Below are 26,608 nucleotides of genomic sequence, written 5' to 3' on the forward strand. Positions count from 1 at the left end.
GTACAATCCGACTCGAGCGCTGACGGTCTGTCACATTTCACGCTGACACCAAGCGAACACTGAGAGCTCCGACACACATACACACGCGCTGTAATATCGACAGATTGGAGTCAGGAGTACAAGTCTGTGAGATCACATTGCAGGTTGGTAGTCGGAAAAATAGGAAATATTAGAGAAAAACATGTGTAAAGGCCGGACCGTAAATAGTGTTCGTGGAAGCATAATTCTTTCTTTGTAATTTTAGGTTGGCCACTTTTTATTCCTCTATCTATCAGTGTGCTCTTTATGGCTTTGCGTCTGTTTAGCAAAGAAACATGAGCGCTGATGGTGGCTGGTTCGCTAAACTCAAAAGTTTTTATCCTCATTTCTCATTTTTGCTCACAACCACGCAGTTTAAAGGTATTCTAGGCGTGGGTGGCAAGCAACTGGATTTTCTCCTCCCTGTTGGTCGCTGTAGGAGGAGGGGTTGCGATATCTTTACAGCTAGCGAACGGCACTACGCAGCCACGTTTAACAAGTTTAATTTGTTGCCAAAGTGGTCAAAGTTGTCATAAAGTCAGTTCGGGGATAAACTAGAAAGTGGGAAAAAGTGACTGCGTATATAGTAGTATGGAATATATTTAGCACGCAGTATGTTGCGCGCACTTAACGTTAGCATACCCCCAACATCACAGCCTTGTGGGAGCTAGCGAGCCACAGCACTATCTCATTTTCATGTGCTTAAAGTTGCTTAGTGTGTGTATTTTAACGTCGGTGGGGCTATTGGTTGTTGTTTTAGTCGACACTAACCCGCAGTTGACTTTGCTTAATGATAGATACCATCGTGAGCAAAGTTGTTCGGTTGCTCACACAACACCACCACTGTAGTTAAAGTATTAATTGGTCTTTTAACAGCGCGGTGATGTAAACTGTGTTATTTTTTTCCCCATTTGAAACAGTGTCTAAACTCTGACAAGCTTCCTCTGTGAGCGCAGCCGGTCGAAAAGGCAGAAAAGAGGAAACCGAGGAAATCCCCCAAAAGGAAATGCCAATCGCAGCCACTGGCCAGCCGACGACTCAAGAGCCCAGAGTGTGCCCCCGGCTGCCCTCCACCCCAGAGCCGGTCCCTAAAGGGGCTGATCTATTCGAAGAGGCGGGGGCGGTCGAGTCGGCGGAGCGAACATTGTACGGGGGCGCAGAGGGGGGCAGAGGAGTCGGGTACTATAGTTACAGCCACAGTGGCATTCGAAGCTTACAGCCCGCATCCGCCAACAGCTCTCCGCCGCAGTCCTTATCCGCGTCCCCCTCTGTTCTCCTCCACCCCCTCCACAGCCACCAAATGGCAATGGAGCCCCCCAGGACTCGATCACGTTCCCGGTCTGGATATTACCAGCATTATAATGGGGGGAGTGGAATTACTGGCAGCGGAGTAATAGGAACTAACCAGCAGCATCCCCAACAGCAGCATCTTCAGCAACTGCAGCAGCATGGTGCTGGTGGTTGCGCTCCCTTTGGGGCTCACAGCAGCCAAGCAGAGAACCAGCAGAGAACCCCGGGAGGTAACGCTTCCCCGGGCATCCAGAGGCTCCCCCCCGTTCCTGGCGTCCTCCGCATCCCAACCGAAGGTAAGTAGTTGTGTATGTATTGATGACGATATACACATACATTACCTTACAGCCTATTCTGTTCACTTAAGTCCAGGTTTACTTTAGTGCAGGGGTGTCAAGCAAATTTTCAGTGCGGGTCACTGGCCACATCATAGTTAGGGTTTCCCTCAGAGGGCAGTTATGACTGTGAAAACCACATAAATGTATAATCACTAACACAATCATGTTAGTACATATACACATGTGCCCCTGCATTTCATTCTTATATATTTTTTACTAAAAATTTTGTTGGAAAGAAATCATGGAAAACTGTGTGTGCGTGCGTGTGTGTACACGCACACATGACGCACACATGACACACACACACACCCATCCATCCATTCATCCATCCATTTTCTATGCCACTTATCCTTTTGAGGGTTGTGGGTGGAGCTACAGCCTCTCTCAGCCAACTTCGGGCAAACGGCAGACTGTGCCCTGGATTGGTTGCCAGTCAATCACAGGGCGCATACAGACAAACAACACTTCATCACTGAACCCACACTGCCTGCATAGAAGTCAGGGAAATGCACCGCAACACCATCAGGGATGGTCAAACCGCTCGATTTACTGCGACTAGTTCCCCCACCTCTCGCCTAAAGTCAGATGGGCTCCAGCTCACCCATGATCCTAAAGACCTTTTCACACTGCACTTAGCAACGCGCAGCGCGCTGTCGACAAGCCCATTCATTGTGTATGTGATTTGGAGGAGGAATTTGTACAAAATAAAAACAAATAAGTTTGTTATGGTTGGGTTCAGGGCTAGGATTGGGGTTAAAGTGGTTTAAGATGGGTTACGATTAGCGTGGGTTACGGTTAGTGGGATTCATATTAACGTCTCCACACTTAAGTCACATACATTTTTTCCAGTCTGGGAGCAGTAGGGCATGTTCTAACGGGAGCCAGTAATATTGGAGCAGTGGGTGTTCTGCAGCCAGTAATATTGGAGTGGGGCGTGTCCTGTCTAGAACACGAATTGGATTCCTAATAACGAGTCACGGCACGACACGGCAAGAGTTCATTAGCCGCCAGCAACATGCCCTCGATTTAAAAAAAAATAAATAAAGAAATAAAAAATATGCTGCATTTGAGAGGGGTGTCACGGTGACGTCAGAAAGTACCTGCATTCGGAGAGGGGCTGGCTGAGTGATTTCTGAGTGCCATTTTGGCGGACTTGTATTGTAAATGGCATGGGGAAAATGGAGGAAGTCATAATGAATGTGGTGTCCCAGTGTCCCGCGCTTTTGGACCGTAGAAAAATGATGTTGAGACGTCTCAGCAGGAGGCTTTCAAACTGCTCCCTCTACAGCCTGAAATACCCTTTGAAACGCTCTTCGTGGAACTGTAGCTCACAAACGAGAAAACTGTCAGAGAGTCTGCCGTGGAATTAGTATGAAATGACCCATTCTTTTTTTTTTTTTTTTTTTTTTGCTGCTGCGCATCTCCCCCTCCTCCTTAAAATAAGCAAAGCCAGAGGTTTCTTTGAGAAATACATATTGTCGAGGTGTGCTACATGAGCCCCTCCAAATATGGGCAAGGTTGCACTGAGGCACAGTCATTGTTGTGCGCTGCCCCGCTGACCTTTCACTCTGAGCAAGTGCGGTGTGAAAATGCCTTAATGCAGATAAGTGGTATAGAAAATGGATGAATAGTTCAATTTATGTAATTGTATTTTATGGTGGGGAAAAAAGCGTATATTATCCGTACAAAGTCAAAAGTTGCAATTTTCGAAAGCCTTTTATGCCAAAATGTACAAAACAAATCCATTTAGCAAGAAACTGATCTGATCTGGCCCATAGGCCTTGAATTTTACATATGTGCTTTACTGGCATTATTAGGCACATAAAAAAAAAAAAACATACAATGTGTGCATATTGTATTTTAATTTAAATTATGTGGGTTTGTGTTTTTCCACAATGCTGCAGTGTGGATGTGGCTCACTGTTAGCAACACAGAAGGCAAGTGAACCGCAGCAGTCTGTATAATGTGGACTCTCGTAGCCTGAAGCGTATTGAACCACTGTGTTGTGCGTTACATTGCTTCAGGGAATGTAGTTTGGAGTCAATTATACAAAAAATAGGTAGAAAGCCTTTTCAAGATGTTTTATTTAACCATTTTGAACCTACAGAGACAACTTGTGAAAGTGTCTGTCAGTACTGACAATGCAGAGTACCAAAATTGATGTTATGTATAATTTAATTCTGCCCTTCTTTTAATGGACTACAAATCAGACAGTAAATATTTGATTGTTGCAGTTTTTTGTTTTTTTCTCATCCATCCATTTTCTGTACCGCTTATCCTCACTACGGTCACGGGCGCGTGCTGGAGCCTATTGCAGCTATCTTCGGGCGAGAGGCTGGGTACAGCCTGAACTGGTCGGCAGCCAATCGCAGGGCACATATAAACAAACAACCATTCACACTCACATTCACACCTACGGGCAATTTAGAGTCTTCAATCAACCTACCACGTGTGTTTTTGGAATGTGGGAGGAAACCGGAGTACCCGGAGAAAACCCACGTAGGCACGGAGAGAACATGCAAACTCCACACAGGCAAGGCCGGGATTTGAACCCTGGTCCTCAGAACTGTGAGGCAGATGTGCTAATCAGTCTCATTCAAGAGGTTGGTCATGGCGCTCTTTCATAATCAATACCCTGCTGTCCTGGATGGTCACGCCATACGTCATAGATATTTGTACTTCAGTAGATATTTGTACTTTGCTGCAATGTAAAACCTATCAAGTATGTACGCTTTGCTGTGAAATTTAGAGTACAGTTACACAACATGGAAAGAAACAAATACAGGTGATTCACATTCAGGGACAACAAGGAAAGATTTTTCTCAGATTTGGAGAATGCTTAGCTTAACTTTAAACCCATGTGGTGGGAAGTACTGTATGTTTGGTGGTTGTATTTAAATTTAAGTAGATACTAGGCCTGTTAACCATAACCTTTTACATGTGGATACTACAATGTAGACTACTGTATGCATGTAAAATAACAGTGTCATTGTAATGACTATTCTTCTACCTCACCACACATTTCTGAGCAATAAATTGATTAACAATACTGGTATGTCTTAATCATCTATATTAAAGAAATTCAATATACCCTGAAAGAAACATCAACTCATTTCTTTTTTTGCTAACCCAACTACAGAGGATAGAGCTCACAATTCAGTTTCACAGTGAAGTGTTTTGCTCACAAGAAGAATTTTAAGATCATACAGTATTGCTTCAATTTGCAGACACTTGAATTGGGTAAATTAAAATCGTATACACTATATTGCCACAAGTATTTGCTCACCTTCCTTGACTCGCATATTATTTTAATTGATATCCCATTATAAAAAGCCATCTGGTTTAATATGATGTTGCAGCTATAACGGCTTCAACTCTTCTGGGAAGGCTTTCATCAAGGTTGAGGAGTGAGTATAGGAATTTTCACACTGATGTTGGATGAGAAGGCCTGGCTCGTTGTCCACTCGAAATCAACCCAAAGGTGTTCTATCGGGTTTAGGGTAGAACTCTGTGCAGGCCAGTCTAGTTCATCCATACCAGATACTCTCATCCATGTCTTTATGGACCTTGTTTTGTGCCCTGGTCCACAGACATGTTGGAACTGGATGAAGTAATCCCCAACTGTTTGACTGTCCAAAATGTTTTGGTATGCTGAAGCATTTAGAGTTCCTTTTACTGGAGCTCAGGGCCTAATATTTATTTCCAACTTTGTGGGAACAGTTTGGAAAGGGCCTCTTCCTGTTCCAACATGACTGTACATCAGTGCACAAATCAAGTTTCATAAAGACACGGATGAGAGAGTTTGTTGTGGATGAACTTGACTGGCCTTGACTTTTGGATGAATTAGAGCGGAGACCCCCGCGACCCTGAACAGGATAAGCGGTATTGAGAATGGATGGATGGATAGAGTGGAGACTGAGAGCCAGGCCTTCTTGTCTAACATCAGTGTGTAACCTAATAAATGTGCTTCTGGAAAAATTGTAAAATAAATTCCCATGAACGCACTCCTAAACCTTGTGGAAAACCTTTCCAGAAGAGATTAAGCTGTTATAACTACAGAGGGTGGACCAATGTCATATTAAACCCTATAAATTAAGAATGGGATGCCACATATATTCATGTGTGCCAAAGTAGGTGAGTGAATACTTAGGGCAATATAGTGTATTTTGGGTACAGAGTTCCTTAAACTTTCAGTATATAACTATTTTTTTTCACCCAAGCTTCTACTAGAGGAGATAACACACTGCGTATTAATCCTATCCCGCTCCTCTAACATCTTGTTGTATTTTTCAGTATTTGATTGTTTTGTTTTTTTAGCGAGAATGCCCAATTCATTTCCCGTGCTGGCCCACTTGGTGGCTCATCAAAAATGATGTGGTTGAAATCATTGAACAGAAATGACAGACAGGTTTTATATAACAATGGGCGTAGCACAGCCCCTTGTCTTTTGTAAAAAGCTCACTAAACATATTGTTTTGCATATCTGTAGTGTAAACAAAAACAATAATAAGTGCTGCGAACAACCAAAACCCTTAATTTGATGGTGTTTTTTGACCATATTTACTACAGGCGATATCACACAAAAACATCTCCCAGAAAGGCTATCCCCCCCCCCCCCCCCCACAGACACACAAACTAAGTTTTTCCAGAACCCATCATCCGACATTCTAAATTCATTGTGCGTTGTACTCAGGTTTAAGTGACCATTCCAACCAGACTCAGCATTTTGACGGACTGTCCTTTTTGTGAAATCATATCAGTTGTCATGTTGTTACTACTGTAATTTATCGTTTATAATGCGCACCCATGTATAATACACACCCCCAAAGTTGACCTCAAAAGTCTGGAAAACCCTTCTACCTATGTATAATGCATTTTTACAATGTATGATTTTGCTTCTACCCGTATGATCAAAACACTATTATCTGTATTTTGTTAGTTTTTCCAAAGAATTATTTATTTGAACGCGTAATATTTTCTTTTTATTTACTTGCTTTTATTTTGAAATTCACAGTCCTACTTTTATTAAGTAAATGCGAAAACACAATTGTGCTCATATGTTTGATTTCCCAGGCAGAATCTATAAGATGGGTACAATTCTTTAAAGAAAACACAAAGGGCCAGACGAAACACATTTAATTTTATTTTAATGAGATTCAAATTAAACTGTCACGCATTTCAGAAATGCATTATCATTCAACAAAACATAACCATAAAGAAATTGATGGTTTTTGTTCAGTCATCCGTTGTACCTAAAAAAACAGTATTTCACAAAATCTGCCAGGGTATGTAAACTTATGAGTACAACTGTACATTATGTAGTTATCCCTGTCATATTGGAATGAAAGTGTAGGCTCCACCTTTTTCATAGCCTCTAGGTGACGGTAGCATATTAGAATGAAAGTGTACACTTCTCATAACCTCTAGGTATCGTTGGCATATTGGAAAGAGTGTGGAGCTTTTTCATAACCTCTAGGAGGCGGCATACATTTATAAAATGTGAAAGTTTCCCCCCCGCATTTTCCCTATCCCTATGTATAATGCGCACTATTGACTTTTGACAATTTTTGGGGGGTGGGGGGGAATGCGGATTATACACGAGAAACTACCGTAATACTGTTGGTGTGTGTTTGGCACATTTTGCAGAGTTCATTTTTCCAGAAATGTAGTCAATAGTGTAACCTCCCATTCCAAAAACAATCCATTCCATGTTGCTGGTCGACTTCCAAGTTGTTCATCTTCAAAACAATCTCAATATTCAAAAGCATACAAATATTATTTGGTATTTTAATTGATGCTTTATTATTTATTTTTATTGTATATCTTTTAACTATGTTGGAACTTGAGTGGCTTAAAAGGCGCCTATAAATAAAACGAGTTATTAATATTACTCTTTCACGGCACAAATTCTTATAAACGATTAATCAGTTTCTTTTTAGTCAGAGGACATTTTGGAAATTGAATATTCTCTCGTAGTTTTGTGGGAGCTGGCTGGCTGTCTCTTTATTCCAGCCTCTCCCCACTCCCAGAATGAGCCATGTTTGTGTGGAAGGTTGAGCAGGAAGTAGACATTCCAAGTCCATTCTTCAAGTGCTAGTCACCTGCGTGAGGCATGAAACATAATGTTGATCGTATACAGTATTTTCAGTTTGTCCCGCTCTTCTTCAGTGACTCAAATTCCTCAGGTTAAAATTTATTTTCATATAGTGTGACAGTCTGTTTTCCTATCCTTTTTAATATTCTGTCATATTAACAGTTCACGTAACTTGAACTCCCAAGTTGGGTAAATAACACTTGTATACTATGATGCTTTGCTGGAAAACTGAGACATAAAGTGGAACAGAGGCTGCTGGGTTGGTCCTAATGCTTAAGACCATAATTTTTCCTAGCTGGTCATCTGATCTGATTCTGGCCCAGCATGTCTTTTCACTGGCCCATCCATCTCTTGGTTGCCTTTGGATCAGACAACCCTCTCTGTGCCCCTCTGATCTATTTTTGCTGGCCTCCTCGTGCACATTTCTCTAATGGAAAGATCGTTTTAATGGACTGCCTGCAGCAACATAGGGACAGACCCTTCTGCCACTCTCTACCTTTATCCCACTACTCTCTGTATGTCCTCTCCATCCTTCTGTCTGCTACAGAAGTGGAAACGTACTTTGTTTTGTACTTTCCTTTGTCTTTCCCCCCACACAAACCCCCTTATTTTTGGAAAATAAAATCTCTTTTGGTTTGGGTGACCAGGTAGCTGGTTTTCCCATCATCACTCCAAATAAACAACAAAGCACTCTCAGTGGTCAGTAAGAGAGCATCACGGGGGAGGACACGTCACATAGAGTGACCTCAAAGTCCAATGTATTGACTCTGATCTGGTTTGGGGAAAATAACACTTAGACAAACAGAGGGAATGCCAAAGGTCACTAAAAAGCCTTAAGTAAAGGAGGAGATTGAAAGAGGGAGGCCAAAGAATGTCGGGCGGGGGAGCAAGATCAAGTGCAGTGGATAGGTTCAGGAAAGGGGGATGTGAAACGGGTGTCAAATATAAGAATGAAAGGGAGATAGGGAGGTGGGTTAAAGATGCAAAACAAAATTGCATTTTGTGGCCAATAACCATTGCCAAGAAGAGAGGTGCGTCTCTCTGAGAACAGTTGATTATGCAGCCTTGAATCCCTTCAGATACTGTGACTGGAGAGAGTTGAAAATAATTGGCTGGAAGCAAATGGACAGCAGGGAATACTATAGATGGATAGAGACCAGAAACAGAAAGTTGGTGAGTGCAAGGAAAAGCATGAAATCAGTAAATGTTGACTGGGTGAAAATTCAAGAGTTGTGATCGTAGCCCATGTAAACACCAGATAGGGATAGATTACGTCACATGTAAACAGTGGACCTAAGATCTTCAATGGGAAAGAATTCAATCGGAATGAAAAAAAAGTCTGCACATTGGACATTATACTGAATCAATTAAGAGTTACTTTCAGTGCAAGAAGAAATGGTAGTTGCTTATGAGTGTGTTTTGTCGGTATGCCTTTACTAGCTAGTCTGTGAATATCTTCTGTTTGCCTATTGCCTGGTTAGCTGAGTCTGAACAGCACTGACAGAAACATACTTGTAGGCCTATATGAAATTATATAACTGCAGAAACTGTCCTGTCTCTGCACTTTAGTCAACAACTTGAAGGAAGATGAAGTAAGAAAACGATGACCAATGACGTGATGAGTTACGAAATGGACACACCAGTCAAAAAAAAATAAAATCTGATCCATCCATCCATTTTCTGAGCCGCTTCTCCTCAATAGGGTCGCGGGCGTGCTGGAGCCTATACCAGCTATCATCGGGCAGGAGGCGGGGAACACCCTGAACTGGTTGCCAGCCAATCGAAGGGCACATACAAACAAACAACCATTCGCACTCACATTCACACCTACGGGCAATTTAGAACCTACCATGCATGTTTTTGGGATGTAGGAGGAAACCGGAGTGCCCGAAGAAAACCCATGCAGGCATGGGGAGAACATGCAAACTCCACACAGGCGGGTCCGGGGATTGAACCCCGGTCCTCAGAACTGTGAGGCAGACGCTCTAACCAGTCGTCCATGTAAGCTTTTCAATAAGATGGTATTTCTTCATAAGCGTCATCTTTGCAGAAGCCACAAGCCGACATTTGCTGCTGCTTCATCCAGGAAGTGGGTTTGCTGGAGAAATTTGACAGAGTAAGGTTCTTTACATAAGAATAAATGATTGCAATAAAGAGTCATTTTATGTGTAGTTCATAGTCTGGGATGTATAGCCAGTTTCATAATTACTCCTTCAGTTCCTTTTTCTTTACTGGGGTTGGTAAAATAACAAAAAAATGGGGGTAAGAATGAACAAATGGTGGGCAGTGAAGTATGAGAGCGTCAGAAGGTGAGATTCACGATTAGACAAGTAACGGCTAGGCAGATGTTACTGCGCCACCTATTTTGAGCTTGTACACCAGCTTGTTACTCCATTCTCTTTTGCGCCAAGGTGGGAAGTGTGCCTTGACGTGTTCAGGAGGTAGGATGAAATGTGTGTGTGTGTGTGCGTGCGTGCCTGCGTGTGTATGTATGCACTCATGCTTTTCATAGGCTTGCCTGGAATTGTCTTTACATTCCCAAAATATGTGTAAATATCGCAGGTTACCTTTCCCCATTTATGAGTAAATGGTGACCAATGTCCATGAGACACTTGATCAGATATGCCTTCAGAATTTAACGATAACCAGTGAAAGTGATGTTTGTAAAATAGTCCTTTACAAATAGAGTGCTGCTCAACTTTGATTACTCTCAAATTAAATTTAGACTTTTTAAACTTCTGTTAACATTGCGAGAGGGCATTTTTTTTGTCATTTCATTTCAGTGAATACATTAAGGACAAAATTAATACATATCCAGGTTGAGGTTATTTTGATGCTGATCTACATTCGAATTGTTCAACCTTGGCCGAGGTCTGCGCTCTACTTGAGCCCTTCCTATTTATCTTTATAGAGGCAAACATTTTTAACATCTCATATGATTGTGCATGTGTACCGAATGATGTGGATAGTGAGTGTATTTGACCACCAAATAGCTGCCGCCTGTCATTTACCTTACAGAAAGAGGCAGTAAGATGAGGAAAGACTTCAGGAAACGTGGACACAGATGATGTGATAGTGCAAAGCATGGAAATGTGTATGCTGGTAAAGCAGCAGGGGTGCACGGGAGAGGGAGACAGGATGGCAGATAGGGAAAGAAAAGGGCTAGTATCAGGGAGGGAGGGTGATGAAGTGATGGCGGTGTGTGAGGGAAGAGCAGAGAGGGATGAAAAAGGGAGGAGAGGTGAAGGAAATTGATAGAAATAGCTGATGCACTCTGAGCCATACAGAAAATCAATAGCAGTCAAGAGGGGAAACCGCAACCCCCATCGAGTGCCCCGGCTCTCTTCTCTCACCTCGCTCCATCCTCTCTGGGTTTTTACTCCCTCAACTGTATCTCTTCCTTACTTTTATTCCCCATTATTTTATGTGCATTTTCCACCTTTTCCTTTGCCTCCACTTTGCACTCTACTTGTCTCTCATATTTACCATTCCGAGAACCTGTAAGCAGGGATGTACTGGGCCCATAATTCAGCCCGGAAATTTAGATGGAGAGGCCCCCAGTGCGTACAACTGAAGACCAAATGTTTTATTTTGTTTCTCCTGCCTTGCAACGAAGCCCCGAATACTAACCAATGAGCGGTGACCATGATTTAGGTCTCATCATTTTTGCTGTATACACTGTATGCATAATACAATTGCTTACCCAGTACGGCAGCCTTACACACGGCATCTCTACCGGTCTGGTTATCGCTTCTTTCTGTTCCATTCTCTTCCCTCTCCCCAATAAGACCACCACATCATCCTCCTCCTTTTCCAAGACCAGCACCAGCTCCTCATTGCCACCATGGGGTTACCCAGTCCCTCAATAACCCCTCTGCTAGTGACCTTGACTCCTGATGCTGCTGCTATTAATAATACTAATAATAATCATAATAAATTATGTTCTTAATACACAAAGACAATCCATGTAAGCAAATGCCATAAATCACACACATGCACGCATGCACACACGAATGTGCGCGCACGCACACGCATGTATACCGCGTTGGAGGGTTTACGCTTTCTTATATCAGAGTAATCCTGCTCATTTGTTCACATATCAAATAATATGTAAGTATCCCTTAATTGTTTAAAGTGTAAATCACAAAGTCAGGTCACAGAGACTTGATCATTTTCTGTTTGTGACGAGAATCAATGATGCTTGCAATACAGGCGTAAAGTAGTTAACAATTTTGTGTACCAAATCATTTGCATAACAAATGCATAGTCTGCTAGGTGTAATATTTTGCCATTTTCCCACTGTGCCCACCTGTAGTTGTACTGCTGGATCCTTCCCCCACTGAAAAGATCTGTCAGTTTTGCACATTTTGGTTCATGTCTGGTGTGGGGGAAGATGGGGCAGAGATGACCCGCTTAGGGCTTGTTTGTTGCTTAACAACAATTGTTGGTCAAACCGCACAACTGCAAGGGTCCGACGAAGTCTCGAATCATAAACTCATGCTGCACCCCGCAGGCTATAATCTACTGTATAACCGTACTCCGGCCGGCGGCCGGGACACTCGGCTTGGCGTGCACGGCGCATGGGACCGATGCGCTCGTGCACGGCTTTGTTGACATAAGTCTACCCTATAAGTCGTCTTGTATTTGTTGAATAGTAGTCTGTAATTAGGTTTTGTTAAAAGATGGCTGTGTGTATTGGAAATTTTATAGGAATTGTGCTACCCCCCCAAAGAAAAAGGTTCGGTCTGGAATGGACCGGCCGTTCGGGAGTTGTCCCGAAATTCCCAATTGGCAGCCATTCGGAGTTGTCCCGAAATTCCCAATTGGCACCCCACCTCTCCCTGTAAGAGTTCACATTTGAAAATTCAGAGGTCGCCCTTCACACTTGTAGCATACAGCAGGATGTCCATATAAACCTTCAGGGATGTGGTTCCTCTGTGAATTGACATTTTTATAACATTCCTTGTTCTTCAAGTGTGAATACCACTCACTTGGTAGAAAGCTCACCAAATTGTCTTTCCAGTGATGAGCTTGTTTCACACACAGGCTCAATACATGCCAAAGTGAATTTTGTGCTGGGAGCTGGCAGGTTTAAGTCAGTTTTTTCTTAATTGGAACACATTGCTATTTGTTTCTCTCATGGAGCTCCTGCTTGAGAGTAATGTAGTCGTAAGTTTGCAATGTTGAAGCAGCTCAAGACCACAGACAGTGGACATGTTACTGTTCTTGTCAGGTTTATGTAAAATGTAATTTGATACATTTTTTGAGAAATATCCACACAGTGTCCTATTCTAATTAGATGACTACTATTCTATGCTGCCCAAGGCCCTTACCAGTGAAACTAAAGTGTGTGGTGTATGCAGTCTGTGTTCATGCGACAGGGGACATGATGTCATCTAAACATTTGAAACCTGTTCTCTAACTTCTGTGTTGTGCTCCCAAGGGTGACTGTGACTGACTGACTGGCCTCTGACTTGATTTACTGGACTCTGACAGTGTGCAAGTGAGAGCCTATTCAGGGAGAGAGCAGGGTTTGGCCCATTGTGTTTGGAGAATGAATGTTCTGCTCATGCAGCCACTGAATAGCCCATGAATACTTTACCAGTCCTCTGGCCCAGATCATCTAAATGAAAATACCTGTTTAACTGGTTTCCTCTAATGTTAGCTTTACTTACCTCAACCTTTTCCATTAATTTACCTTGTCGGCTCCGGGGAGTGAAGTATGAGCGGAAAGGCTCTGTAAAGGACTGAGGAATTCAGTGGTTCAAACCTCAGTCTGCCTGCCTCTATGTTGTCAATCCTGGATTTTCTTCAGAGGGGACCGCAAGAGCAGGAAGACTTCTGCAAACAAACTGCTATTAGGTGAAAATGCTCTTTTTAAAAGCCATTTTGTAAGTATTACCCTTTTAGTTCAATGGTCTCAATCTCTATAGTAAAGGTAGCCTTGTGTGCACTGCCCTTGGGAGTGCTTATCCTTGGACTGTATACTAATGCCACCATCTGTGGCGAGGACATCCCCAGCTAAAGACACGCTCATGACAAAGGCAAAAACAAAAGATTGACTGAATAAATAGACAAGACAATAAAAAAGATGAAAGATTGTGCAAAAACAAACGAGTAAAAGTCTTAGCCATGATGCAACTGGCGGTATCATCAGAAAGCTCCTCTAATCTGGGATTACTGTGTTGATTTTGCATGCGTGTGTGTGCGGATCTATAGTGTGTCTGATCTGAGACAGGACTGTACCATATGTGTTTTGTTCACTTTTGTGCGGCTCAAATGTTCAATTTACACAAACAAGTTTTTTTTTAACTGTGACGTGTTATTCTCACGTTGCATGAAAACAAAGACAACAAAAGGATTAAATGTTCAACTGTAGATAAACAAGAGACTTCTCTGAGTGATTGGTTGTGACTATACTATCCATTTCCAGAAATAGCGTATCATGTTTTTCATATTACATCTTCTGAGTAACGACTGGCCCCATGTTTATTGATACCTTTTGGCATATAGCCTCACCATGCGCCTACGGCATGAATGTGTGAAATTAATTTAGTAAGCACCAGGTTGTTACATACATAGCTGTATCTCCCACTTGGTTGACTTCTTGTTTTCACTTGTTTTAGGAGCCTCAGGTGGGTCTTACCATTGCCACCCAGACCATGCATATGGGGAGAATGACAAGGTAAGATGCTTTTTTTATTTTTCATATTTGGTAATGAAAATTGATAACAAACAATGCTGTTTTGGATGTTCATTGACAGCTACTACTTTGTTTGGTTTGACAACGTGTATCAAAGTAAAGGTTTTTTTGAAAAGCATAGAATTCCCATTGTCATGTAAATGCTGAAAATTGTACTGCAATATCTAAAAACAGACAATTTAAATGTTCAGTCCGCTCGTCTGTCACAGTTATAGTGTTTCTGCTTCTAATGTTTCCTCAGTAAAGTGTATATTTACTGTGTCACTACTGTATCTGCAGTCTTCATTCACATTGGACATACACCCCACTAAAGGGTATTCGGAGGAAAAGAAGTCCTTTACTGTTTTTATACAAAGAGCCGACACACACTACTGGCCTGGGAGGCATATTACAGTATTCTCTGTCTGGAATCGCCACGGATCATTTTGACAGCATAGACATGCGTGAAACCTTTACAAAGGCAAAGAAAAAAAGCATTCACATTTTACTAGGTTGTTGTAAATCCACCCTAATTCTATGCTTCATAAGTCACACCTTGGATGCCTGTTTCTCCCTTGTACTCGTGTTGCTCTGTAAGCAAAAGGTCGACTTATTTTACATTTCAAGGGATATCCGTAGCAATAATAAATTTACATCTACATATATATAGTCTAACGTGTGTATTAAAAGCAAGCAGATTAGTTGCAAAGCAGTGGAGAAAAGAAGGGGGAGGTAGGATGCTGAGGAAGGTGTAGCAAAGAGCTTGCAGGGGAGGGCAGGGGAGGGTGGTCGCACAAGGCCAAAAGCAGGGAGGGGGTTTTGCTAATGATTCCACTTCCAGCTGTGGGGCTTGCTTGGAGTGAGAGATAGGAAGGAAGAGAGGAACAGTTGCAGATGAAACAAATTGAGCTTTCAAATCTTGTTAATAGAAAGAATAAGTGGGGGCGGGATAGGTATATGTGGAAGAATCCCTGCAAATATTAATGATTCTGTCCAAGCAAATGACCATATTTGCTCTGCGTGCTACACAGCCACAATTTTAGACTGACAAACTTGGTCCTTGTTCTTTTTCTAAGGTGTGTCTCAGCCTTCACTCTAATTTGGATCATAGCATTGACAGCAAGGTCTCGGCAGCTGACTGCCGCAGTTAGTCCATGTATGCAAGTGTGGACATACAGTGGTCAAGCAGAACATGTCACAGTGTTTCTGTTCTCATGCTTCAGGATATCTTTCCTGCCTGTTTGCTCTCAACTGAACGTGGACAGAGCAAAAAGCAACAAGGGCGCGTGTTTGTGGTCCTCACACTGCAGAATGTGCTCTATTATCACCCCCAGTGCAGTTCACAGTGTTTCTAAGCTGTGCTGGAAGGCACTGCGTGTATTCATCTTCTGTCAGCAGGGTTGTTGTATTTTCTTCCTGAGTGTACCCTGGCATTTTGGGTTTAGTGGAAACTTGTTTGGACCAGGCATGTGTGTGTTCAGAATGAAAAAGAGCGTTCTGGTCCAACATAAGGGCATTTAAGCCATATTGATGGAGGACGCATACATGAACACACACACACACACACACACTCAGTCATTGTCTGGCAAGACTTCGCTCCCCCTAACATTGGTAGACAGGCCCATCAAACTTTCATGCTAATGGGCAATAGTACATGTGTATGTGCGTGCGTGCATGCGTGTGTGAGTGGTGCACCCATGATCTAAAAGCCTCTTGTTGTGTCCCCTCAAATTTCAGGCCAGGGTCTTGGACAGGACAGGCAGGTCTAGCAAAGGGGGAGGGACCAATGATAAGGGGAGCGCATAAGGGTTATAGGAGGAGTTGAGCTTATCTGGTGTTATAGTGGTAGTGTGTGGGGGGGGGGGGGGGGGGGGGGGGTGCTCGAGTAGGGTTTTGGAGCGTATGCGGAAGGAGGGGAACGTCACGCTTGGGATGGAAGAGGCTTGCTTGGATGTGAAAATGGGCACAGTGGATGTCCCAGGGGTTTTGGGGCTGGAAGAAGGGGGGCTGGGGTCAAAAGGCACACGGAGGTTTGAGTGTGGGGGTGGAATGGGGGTGACAGCCATTCTCTGCAAGACTTGCAGTTAATAAAGTAATATTGCAAAGTACGTTTGGTACTGTATCTGTATCTGCAACATTTGCACAATTGACATTGTCCCAGATTATCGTACTACTTGTCACTTTAAACTGCATACATTTCTTGAAGTATCTGCGCCCTTTGCACAATGGTCTTTGCATTGGACTATTGCTCTATTACTCATTCAAACTGCTCTAATTGCTAGAGAACACTGCATCCTTTTGCACAATTGTCGAAAAAATTAAATAAATTGTACCGGCATTACCAGATTACAAGCAACCTTTTATTGGTCAGTGACTGTTTTTTCAATGTCCTTATGTCTCAAAAGTATTCTGTCAATTGACTGTCTGTTGTCGTACTAGAGCGGCTCCAACTACCGGAGACAAATTTCTTCTGTGTTTTTGACATACTTGGCAAATAAAGATGATTCTTATTCAGAACCAGCAGTGACTCTAGTCTGCATTAGGAGTAGAGGAGCTGTGCACCACAAATTCCAAAATATGGTGGTTTTTGCTTTTAGCTTTTATGTCATTATAATATCGCATTTACCACATCTCTCACCCGAAGATAACTGGGATAGGCTCCAGCACGCCCGTGACCCTAGTGAGGATAAGTGGTACAGAAAATGGATGGATGGAATGTGCAACCAAGCACTCTCTGAAAATTCAAGGTAACGTTAATATGTTAACATAAAACTGACTTGGGGTGGCACGGTGGACGACTGGTTAGAGCGTCAGCCTCACAGTTCTGAGGTGCGGGGTTCAATCCCCGGCCCCGCCTGTGTGGAGTTTGCATGTTCTCCCCGTGCCTGCGTGGGTTTTCTCCGGGCACTCCACATCCCAAAAACATGCATGCATTGGAGACTCTAAATTGCCCGTAGGTGTGAATGTGAGTGTGAATGGTTGTTTGTTTGTATGTGCCCTGCGATTGGCTGGTAACCAGTTCAGGGTGTACCCCGCCTCCTGCCCAATGACAGCTGGAATAGGCTCCAGCATGCCCGCGACCCTTGTGAGGAGAAGCGGCCCAGAAAATGGATGGATGGAAAACTGTCTTGGAATGAGCGTTTGCAACCAACTACGAGAGTTAATACTATAGACTTGCTCCCGAGGCAGAGAACATGGCTAATTAGCTTGGCTAATTATGCTAGAGATCGAAGAAGAGCAGAGGAATAGTTACTCATTTTCTGAGTAATAACTTTTTCTACGGGGCTAAAATTTCATTTAGCTAGTTTCACATCTATAACTTTGTTTTGTCTCTTGTTTGCTATGATTATTGTTGTGCTCTAGGTTTATACTCATTTAATGCAGACTGCATATGCAGTGGAACCTCAATAAAACAAACCCCGATACAACGGATAGCGGATAAAATGGACCGTTGGGACTGAACAATGTGTCCAAAAATAGTTTTCATTTGTCACTTAAAATGTCGTTGACAAAGTTTATCAGTTCCAGAATTGGCTGCTGTTGTTTACTGGCGCTGTGGTGCAATGCAGGCAGAGAATGGGACTGACGTATTTCCGGGTTACAGATATACAATATGACTAGATCCAATTCCAAAAGATGTGCCTGCCGTGCTTACGTGGCGGCCATGTTGAATGTGGGGCATTGACGTGGCAGCCATGTGATGATGGTTCTATCTATTGTCTATTGTGCATAGAGGGAGAGAGAGCGGCATGGCTCTGAGAAATACAAACACAAGTCTTTGGAGTCTGGAACATGCTATTTTTGGTACAGTAACAGTTTTTTTTTTTTTTTTTTTTTGTCAAGCCGTACGCCTTTGGCAACGGATTTGGAACCCCTATTAGGCCATTCTATTTTTTTTTAAAGTGCTTTTTACGGAAATAATTTATGTATTTGTTATTGTTAATGTGCAGGTTTTTGTTCACTGAAGGTACTATAGTTTGATTTTATTGAGAAAAATTTTAAATTTGTTTTAACTGATTGTGGTACGTTTACTAATGTATCAAATATTGTATATATTGTTTAAAAATGAATTAGATTACGTTCAATTGCAAAAGTTATTTATCCAGATATTTCAAATGAATACATTTTAGAGCTGTAATTTCAATAACGCCATACCATGAAATTGCAATATTTTTGCTCACAGTTATCATACATCAAAATCTGATACTGTCCCATGCCAATTTTGAAGCAAATGCATTTACTTTAATGGATCAAATAATTACAAACTCAAAGTTTCTCATAGGACATAAAGTAAAAGTAGCTAATGACTCGTTTGTTCCAAATTATAGCCACTGTTTTGCCACAGCAATATTTCAAGGAAAATGTTAAACAACAAAGACTATCTAAAATGTGCAGGAATACTATCACAAACAAAAGGTATCAATACTTTATTTACACCATGGGAGATGACACCCACTACATAACTACACAACAGGGTTAGGGTTAACCAATAAACACAGGAGACTCTCTGGACCTCTGCCTCAATGCTGCACTCTTTGCTCTTTTTATTCTACCCTTACTGGGTGGCTTTCACCTGCTGTCACAAAAAGTACGGGCTGTTGTGGTTGAATGTATTTTGTTTGTTGGTTATTTTGAGTTATGGGTTGAAGTTGTATAGACTGTGTGTAGTGTATGTAGGCCAACATCATTCAGTGTTGAAAGCACACAAGCCCTGTTTTGTATTTCAAAGAGCTAGTCAGATTGATTGAACCAGTGGGATTGTGCTATGAACATCCTGGCGTTAAGTAATTTTAAATACCGAAGTCAGTGAAGGGCTGTCAATTTTTTGTATTACTTTTTTAAAAATAGAATTATAGCATGCTGCACTACATTGTGATATTGATTATAAGCCATTTTATCCAGCCAGAACATAATGAAACAAAACTGACAATGCATGACCGTGTATTTGGTGAACCATGGCTTTGCGGGATAAGGGAAGCTTCACTAATAATCAAAAGCACTTGTTTGCAGTGACGCAAGTTTCAAACCTGCTTACTTATAGTGTTTGGTTCTCTTCCTGGTTCTGCTTTGTGCACACCTCTTTTCACTGCCCTCCAATCATGTTTGATCATGAAGACCTCAAACCCCATTGTATTTATTTGTCTTTGCCATAAAATGGTTGAGCTCAGCTCTCATGCAACGCAACTCACGGCTGCACTATAGTGTCTTTGAGTCTCAATTGAGAATACATTCAGTTCAGGCTTGTTAGAACAGCGCAGTGGGCCTCCAAGCAGCTTCAGTAGGTATTGTTCTTTATAGGCTGTAGAACACAAACAGTGGCAGCTGTCCATGTGTGACTGTGTATGTCTGGAGGCGTTTCCATAACTGTGTGTGCGTGTGTGTGTCTGTGTGTGCTTGTGTGGGTGCGTACATGTTTCTCTGCAGTCTGCTCTCCAGCTGTTTCCTTTTAGCTATCACACTGTTCTCAAGGTTGCTGAGCTGTGTGTGTGTGTCTGTGTGTGTGTGTGCGTGCGTGTGCGTGTTAAAAGTCACAGCCGCTGAGTCATTTTTTTTTAAAATCACGCTTTACAAGGTGCTGCTATTTTCTTTTTTCCCCTAAATTCCAAATGGTAACACCACTGTGGTGGTTGCTTCAAATATTCCACTGTATTTAAAAGTATTTAACAAACTAGTAAAGTTATTCTACTCCATGTGGCCCAGCACATGTACTGGATGATAACTAGGCGCTCGTGTGACTGTGAGGGAGTCATTGCCTTACAGTAAGTAACGTGACTCACAGATGAATTGACTGAGGATTTGTACTCCGTCTCAACCTGGATGACTACTCAGTGTGTGTGTGTGTGTGTGTGTGTGTGTTTTGTGTCACCATGTCTTTTTGTCGACTCTTTCAAAAAGTAGAGCCAACCAGTTGATGGTGTGGATGAATGACTCCCTTATGGGCCTGTGAGAGCTTGTCTTGCCTTTTTCCTCATTTCCTCACTGCAAGAGGGAAGTGACTGTGAGCCCCGAAGGCCTCTGAGTACTGGTGGTGCAATGTGCTCACACTCTCACACACCAACAGAGGTGTGCACATACAGGAAATGCCATGAGTCACAAAGACGCTTAGTGTCTAAGCAGTTGTATGGATTGTTGGCCAGAGGGATGGAAGAGCACAGTGAAATTGATTTGATTTGATCACTGTGGGTCACTAACCGCAGCCCCTTTTCTCTCACCCTCCTCTTTCTTTCTCACTCGCCTCCTCCACTTTTCCACCCCTCCCTCCCCAGAGTGAGGAAAGCCCCAGTCCAAAGCGCCAGAGGCTGTCCGGTCATGCTGTCTTGGAACAGCTAACTTCTTCCACCCCATCGTCATCCACCCCTTCTCCCCCCATTCGCCCTTGGGAGTTGGGACCTCCAAGCAGGAGACAGTCTCATCCCCATGCACATTACCACCAAGAAAGATCCATCACACCCGCTCGCCACAGACGCAGGTATTCAAGCTTTGAAGATTTCTTTTGCAGCTAATTTATGTCTAGAATAGGTTCTTAACCTTGTTGGAGGTACTGAACCCTGCAAGTTAACATATGTGTATTTACTGAACCCTTCATAATTGAAAAAATAACTTTTATTTTTTTGAATTAAGACTTTACTAGTGCACAAAACTAACCATGCATCAGTTGAACACAAAATCGCTATGTTCAAAGAACAAAAAACAAAAATGAATTTTACTCAATAATTGTTTACTTGCCAATCAATGAGACTTTTCCTGTTGCCTTATAGACAAGTTCAGAAATGCACAGTTTCACCTCGGCAAGTGCCACTCATAATTTTTGCAACAAAGTCTGTTTATTTCTTAATTTTTATGTCTACCGTCCTAGCAAAGGATTGTTCGCAAGGACGTTGTAATGTTAACATTTTAACTATGGATAGATGCCGATACTCAGCATTTTGACGCTTATCAGCTCCAGCATTTTTTTTTAATAAATTTAACTTGCTGCACCTTTGGTTTTTGTTTTAACTTTAAACAAAGATAAGTGAAAGATTAACATTTCAGTTGCATCAAAATTTTGCGAAACTTTATTTATTGTAAAGAACTTTAAGGAGCTATTTGTTTAAGTTTTCATTTAACTTTATAAGACATGCTGCTGCACCTGGGAGCTCCCTGCACTTTTTGATTGAATTTTAAAACGTCGACTCTCTGATTATAAAAATAAATAAATAAAATAAATATGTTGCAAATCTGAAAAGGTGTTTAGCAAGCATATGATTAAAGTCATTTAAAGTGTTGAAGTTGGGATTATTTAAAATTTCGATGCCAATATTTTCCTTTTTACAGCAAATTAATATTGGCTCTAAATATTGGTTATCAGCCTTCTTGACTCCTAATATGTATCATATCGGCCCTGAAATAAACATAGACGTCTATCTCTGGCTTTAACAAATGGTAGTGAAGCAGCATGTTGTCTCAAATCATGCGAGTCAGGTGAACAGAGCGGACACACTCAGGCACTGTGTGTATGTTGAGTGTTGTGTGTTGTCTGTCTGTCTGTCTGTGTGTTTTTCTTTCTTTCTTTCTTTCTTTCTTGACCTTGACTAAACCCTAGAAACTGACTCACCTAAATCTTGGGGTTGAGCACCACCGTTCGAGATGTTGGCAGATATGATCCCTAAATGTATACCCTTGATCGCCCTCCCAGCCCCCCGGTTAGGCGTCAGCGTGGTCGCCTCTCCAGACCTGCTCGCCACTTGCCTCCCCATCATCACCCCTTGACTGAAGGCCCCGCACTCCACCCGTCGCCATCGGAGCGCCAGGATGAAAACTTCCACCGCAACCCGCATTCCTCAACGCACCAGATATACCCAGCCCACACCTACAGTCAACCCCCCACACATGGAAGTGGGGGATCAGAGGATCCCCGAGCTTTCCATCCCCCCACCTTGTCCCCCCGACTACTGCACCCAGCTGCACATCACCACCATCACCATCAGCAGCAACAGCATCATGCAGCGTCGCAGCAAGGGGCCATGGTCATGGACTTGCATGAACAGGTATGCGTTAGATCTGCTTTGTGTTTGTGCCTATGCCTGTTCATGTGATTTAACTGTTGTATTGTTTATTTACAGCTTCAGCAGAGCAGCGTACCAGTCTCCTACACTGTGACCCCAGTCGCACCTCATGGCCTCGCAGCACCGCTGTGTAACGGTCAACACCTTCCCCCCAGCTGCTCCTCACAACAACAAGTTCCTGCCTGCAGTGTGGTATTCAGTACTGGACAACACTACCACCCGGTAAGAGCACAATAGTCTGTGGGAGTGGGTGGGCTGTACTGTGGCCCTTGGAATCTGCAAATGCAAGAAATGTTCTTGTTTGACATTGCCTCCTAGCGACGGGATGTGGTATATCAGGATCTCACACTGACCACGTTTTTATTTTTGTTTCCCTTTTCCAGATGCTGCAGGCATGTTCAATGCAACATTTGCCAGTGCCATATGCCTTTCCCTCTCTGCTGTCCAGTGACCCTCAGTTCCTTCTTTCCCCTCCACCCCATCTCGCTCATCACCCGCCACACCTCCACGCCCACAGCCAGTTCCTGCCATTTCAAACACAACAGCCACGATCGGTAATAGATGTACCTTTTTCGTAACTTTATTATTTGTTTGATTTTTTTTATTTATTTTTTCTCATTAAATTCTAAATATGGATGTGATGTTTTTTATCAGCCTTTACAGAGGATTGAAAATGAGGTTGAACTTCTAGGAGAGCAGCTCTCACTCGGTGGAGGCTTTGGCTATGGCCATCACCACCATCACCATCACCACCAGCCTCCCTCCACACTTCCGTCCTCCACACCACTCCAGTTTCTTTCACACCATGAACCCCTGTCACAAGAGCTCTTCACAGTGGTGAGTGCATTGATTGAGGACTTTTATATTTGGTGAATAATATAAATATAACTTTGTTTACACTTGTGATCAATCCATTTTCCGTCTCTGATCTTCCACAGCCCTATCCCCACTTCATGCCACGGCGATTCACCAGCCGGCGCTACCCCGCTCGTTCCCAACAGGCTGTGCCCCCTTCAAGCTACCACCCGAGCTTCCTCCCTTACTTCCTGTAAGTATTTTTAACCTCAGCTAGCCAAGATCCACACAAAAGAAGACAGCAGGGAAACCTTTACCTTTTTCTCTTTTCAACCAGGTCCATGCTCCCCGTCCCACAAAATGTAGCTCCCGCCATCAGTCTGGAGCTTGATGTCGATGACGGAGAGGTGGAGAACTATGAGGTAATTTGACTTTGTGTTAACAGCATCTTCATTCTGTTGTACTTGCAACTGTAACAGTTCCTTCATGTAAACTATTTCAAAATGTCGCCCCCTCCTGTTGTTTATGAAACTTCCAGGCCTTGCTGAACCTTGCAGAGCGTCTCGGAGAGGCCAAGCCCCGTGGCCTAACTAAGGCAGATATAGAACAGCTCCCATCGTACAGGTTCAACCCCAACAACCATCAGTCTGAGCAAACGCTGTGAGTGTCTCAAAGGGCAGGCTCATGTGCTGAAGTGATGCTGCTGCTGGTGCCAAACTTGTTGTGTCAAAGATCTGGAAGAAAATGAAATACTGGAAATAGTTAATAAATGTAAAAGCTAAAAACATCTACAGATGATAATATATGTAATTGTATATTAGTTGTGTATTACCAATAGTTAAAGAGGTAATCGAGGAGATTTCTAGGATATTCATCTACATCAGTAAGTAATTAAGTTGTGCAACACTGGGTGCAAATGCAATTTCACAAACTATAGTCCGGTTTCATTACTCCCACAATTCTCAAAAATATTAGAAAAAATATTCTAATATAGGTTAGATTAATTTCTAGTTGAATACAATTGTTTGGACATTTTTTTTGTTGTGTCCTCCTATTTGCAGATTTTTATATTTATATATATATATATATATATATATATATATATATATGTATATATATGTGTGTATATATATATATATATATATATATATATATATATGTATATATATATATATATATGTATATATGTATATATATGTATATATATATGTATGTATGTATATATATGTATATATATGTGTATGTGTATATATGTATATGTATATATATATATATATATATATATATATGTATGTATATATATGTGTAGATGTGTATATATATGTATATTGCAGGAATTGAAGAATTTTTAGACCAATTAAGTGAAATTGGATTTTCAGCACAGTGGTTAGGAGTCACTGTATTATAGTATGTATTTTTGTTTGTATTTTAGTATGGTTAATTAACCTTAGGTAACGGCAGGGGTAGAATTTAAACACATTTTACTTTTCCTTCTCCTTTTTTGGACTGGCAGTACAGTGTTTTGGTTTGGGAATGTTATTGTAAATGTACGTCTTTTATTTATTTTTTTTGCACTACATTTTAAAAATAACTGTTCAATCAATTAATCAATGCTTCGATCTTCCAGGTGTGTGGTCTGCATGTGTGACTTTGAGTCCCGCCAGCTTTTAAGGGTTCTGCCCTGCAATCATGAATTCCATGCCAAGTGTGTAGACAAGTGGCTTAAGGTGAGTAAAGATTTTTTGCCGAATTTAAATGTCCCAGCTTGTCGCAATGTTTTAGAATAATAATAGACACAGACTAAGCGTAATATTGATGATGATTAAGATGCTGGGATTTATTTGCAACTGGGCTAACATGCATGCACTATTTCGCCATGTTTGCTTTAGATGAAAATGATTTAGGTCATGTAGATATAATACATGACTTCCATCTCATGATTCTGTGTTGTGTCCAGGCTAATCGAACCTGTCCTATCTGTCGAGCTGATGCATCCGAGGTCCAGCGAGACTCTGAGTGACTCCCTGATTTTTTTTCGTTTTTTTTTTCATTTTCGATATGCCAGGCTAATGGTGATCCTTGCTCCAGTCATCACGCACATAAATGGGACCAGTATTCCTTCAGCGCACATCCAAAAGGACTATTAACAATACACTTTTCTACATATTGCTTCAAATTAGGAATAATAAGACCCTCACACTGGTCTGCCTTCTGTGCACTCTTTACTAAAAATGGCCTTTGAAACATGCACAGCAAAGACATTGCATTAGTAGAAAACAAAGTTCTGTATACTTGTAGTAACAAACTTTGCGGGAGGAATTGCAGTCCAAAGATTTTGTTGTTGCTGTTCTAGTGGAATGTTCTGTAAGTATTTCCATCTTTAATAGCACAGACTGTCCTCTCGGCTCATTGCAATTGGCATCGTCTGTTCATTTTCATTTCTGTATGTGTATTTTAGCATTCCTCCATGTGAGATCAGCCTGTATGGGGTGGAAAAATATATTGTACACTGTGATTTAACCCTGGAGACACCGACTTTGGAACATCATATAATAATATACTTTTGCTCTGTAAGCCTGTGTGTTTATCTGTCTCCTCCTTTAGGTATAGAGTGTGCCACAGTGCAATCTCTTCAATGCCCCCCCCCCCCCCCCCCCCCCCAACACACACATACACATGATATGCTCTCTGTAAGGTTTATGCCCTAATGCCATAATGTATCTCATGTTCATCGTCGGCACAGGAAAGGCTTTATGGTGTAACTTATGACTATTTATCACAATTGTTATTTTGGCTCAATATGGCAGCCAAGCATATGCTTTACAGAGAATGCAAGTGTTCACGTGCATCAGTTTTATTTCTTTGCAATACAATTTGCACCACACACGTCATCACACTGATGTATTGAAATCTAATTTAGTCTTCTCAAATTGTGTGTTTTACCTGATCCACTCTTCACTCATGTCAAGTCTGTGAAAAAATTACATATTTTCTTGATAAAGGACAAAGGGGACTGGATGTATCCAGTGTGTTTTTCAGTTGTATTGATGTACTGTTTTTCTGTTGCTTGGTACAGTAGCAATTACCTCAGTCCCACTATTTATGGCTTTCCAGACAATATTGCGACCATGAGTTATTGCATTTTGCTGTCTTTTTCCCATGCAAGTTGTTTATCTCACTATGAAACACTATTAATATGGTGTCATAGTAGTTATATTATGTATTTGATCTGTAACCCAAATTATTTGAAGGCCTGTAATGATGATGATGATTTTTTTAACAAACATTTGTACATTTTGTATGAGGTATTACTAGTTATACTTTATAAAGTAGTGCAATTGTTTCC

General features: G+C 41.9%; 1 protein-coding gene across 2 annotated transcripts; it reads left to right on the forward strand.

Moving 5' to 3' along the window:
- On the forward strand, positions 1-25,836 carry rnf38 (ring finger protein 38). Of its 2 annotated transcripts, none has more exons than XM_061769671.1 (13): positions 1-25; positions 939-1,604; positions 14,367-14,425; positions 20,689-20,891; positions 22,098-22,449; positions 22,525-22,689; positions 22,851-23,021; positions 23,122-23,304; positions 23,406-23,515; positions 23,600-23,684; positions 23,801-23,922; positions 24,890-24,989; positions 25,220-25,836. In XM_061769671.1, the coding sequence occupies exons 2-13, from the start codon at positions 1,025-1,027 to the stop codon at positions 25,280-25,282; spliced, it is 2,193 nt and encodes a 730-aa protein (XP_061625655.1). In that variant the 5' UTR covers positions 1-25; positions 939-1,024; the 3' UTR covers positions 25,283-25,836. The 2 variants fall into 2 exon arrangements, with proteins under 2 accessions (XP_061625655.1, XP_061625654.1); XM_061769670.1 differs by having other exon boundaries at positions 6-143.
- The last annotated feature ends 772 nt before the right edge of the window (positions 25,837-26,608 follow it).

The sequence above is a fragment of the Phyllopteryx taeniolatus genome, chromosome 4 (assembly GCF_024500385.1).
Source record: "Phyllopteryx taeniolatus isolate TA_2022b chromosome 4, UOR_Ptae_1.2, whole genome shotgun sequence".
Classification (NCBI taxonomy): Eukaryota; Metazoa; Chordata; class Actinopteri; order Syngnathiformes; family Syngnathidae; genus Phyllopteryx; species Phyllopteryx taeniolatus.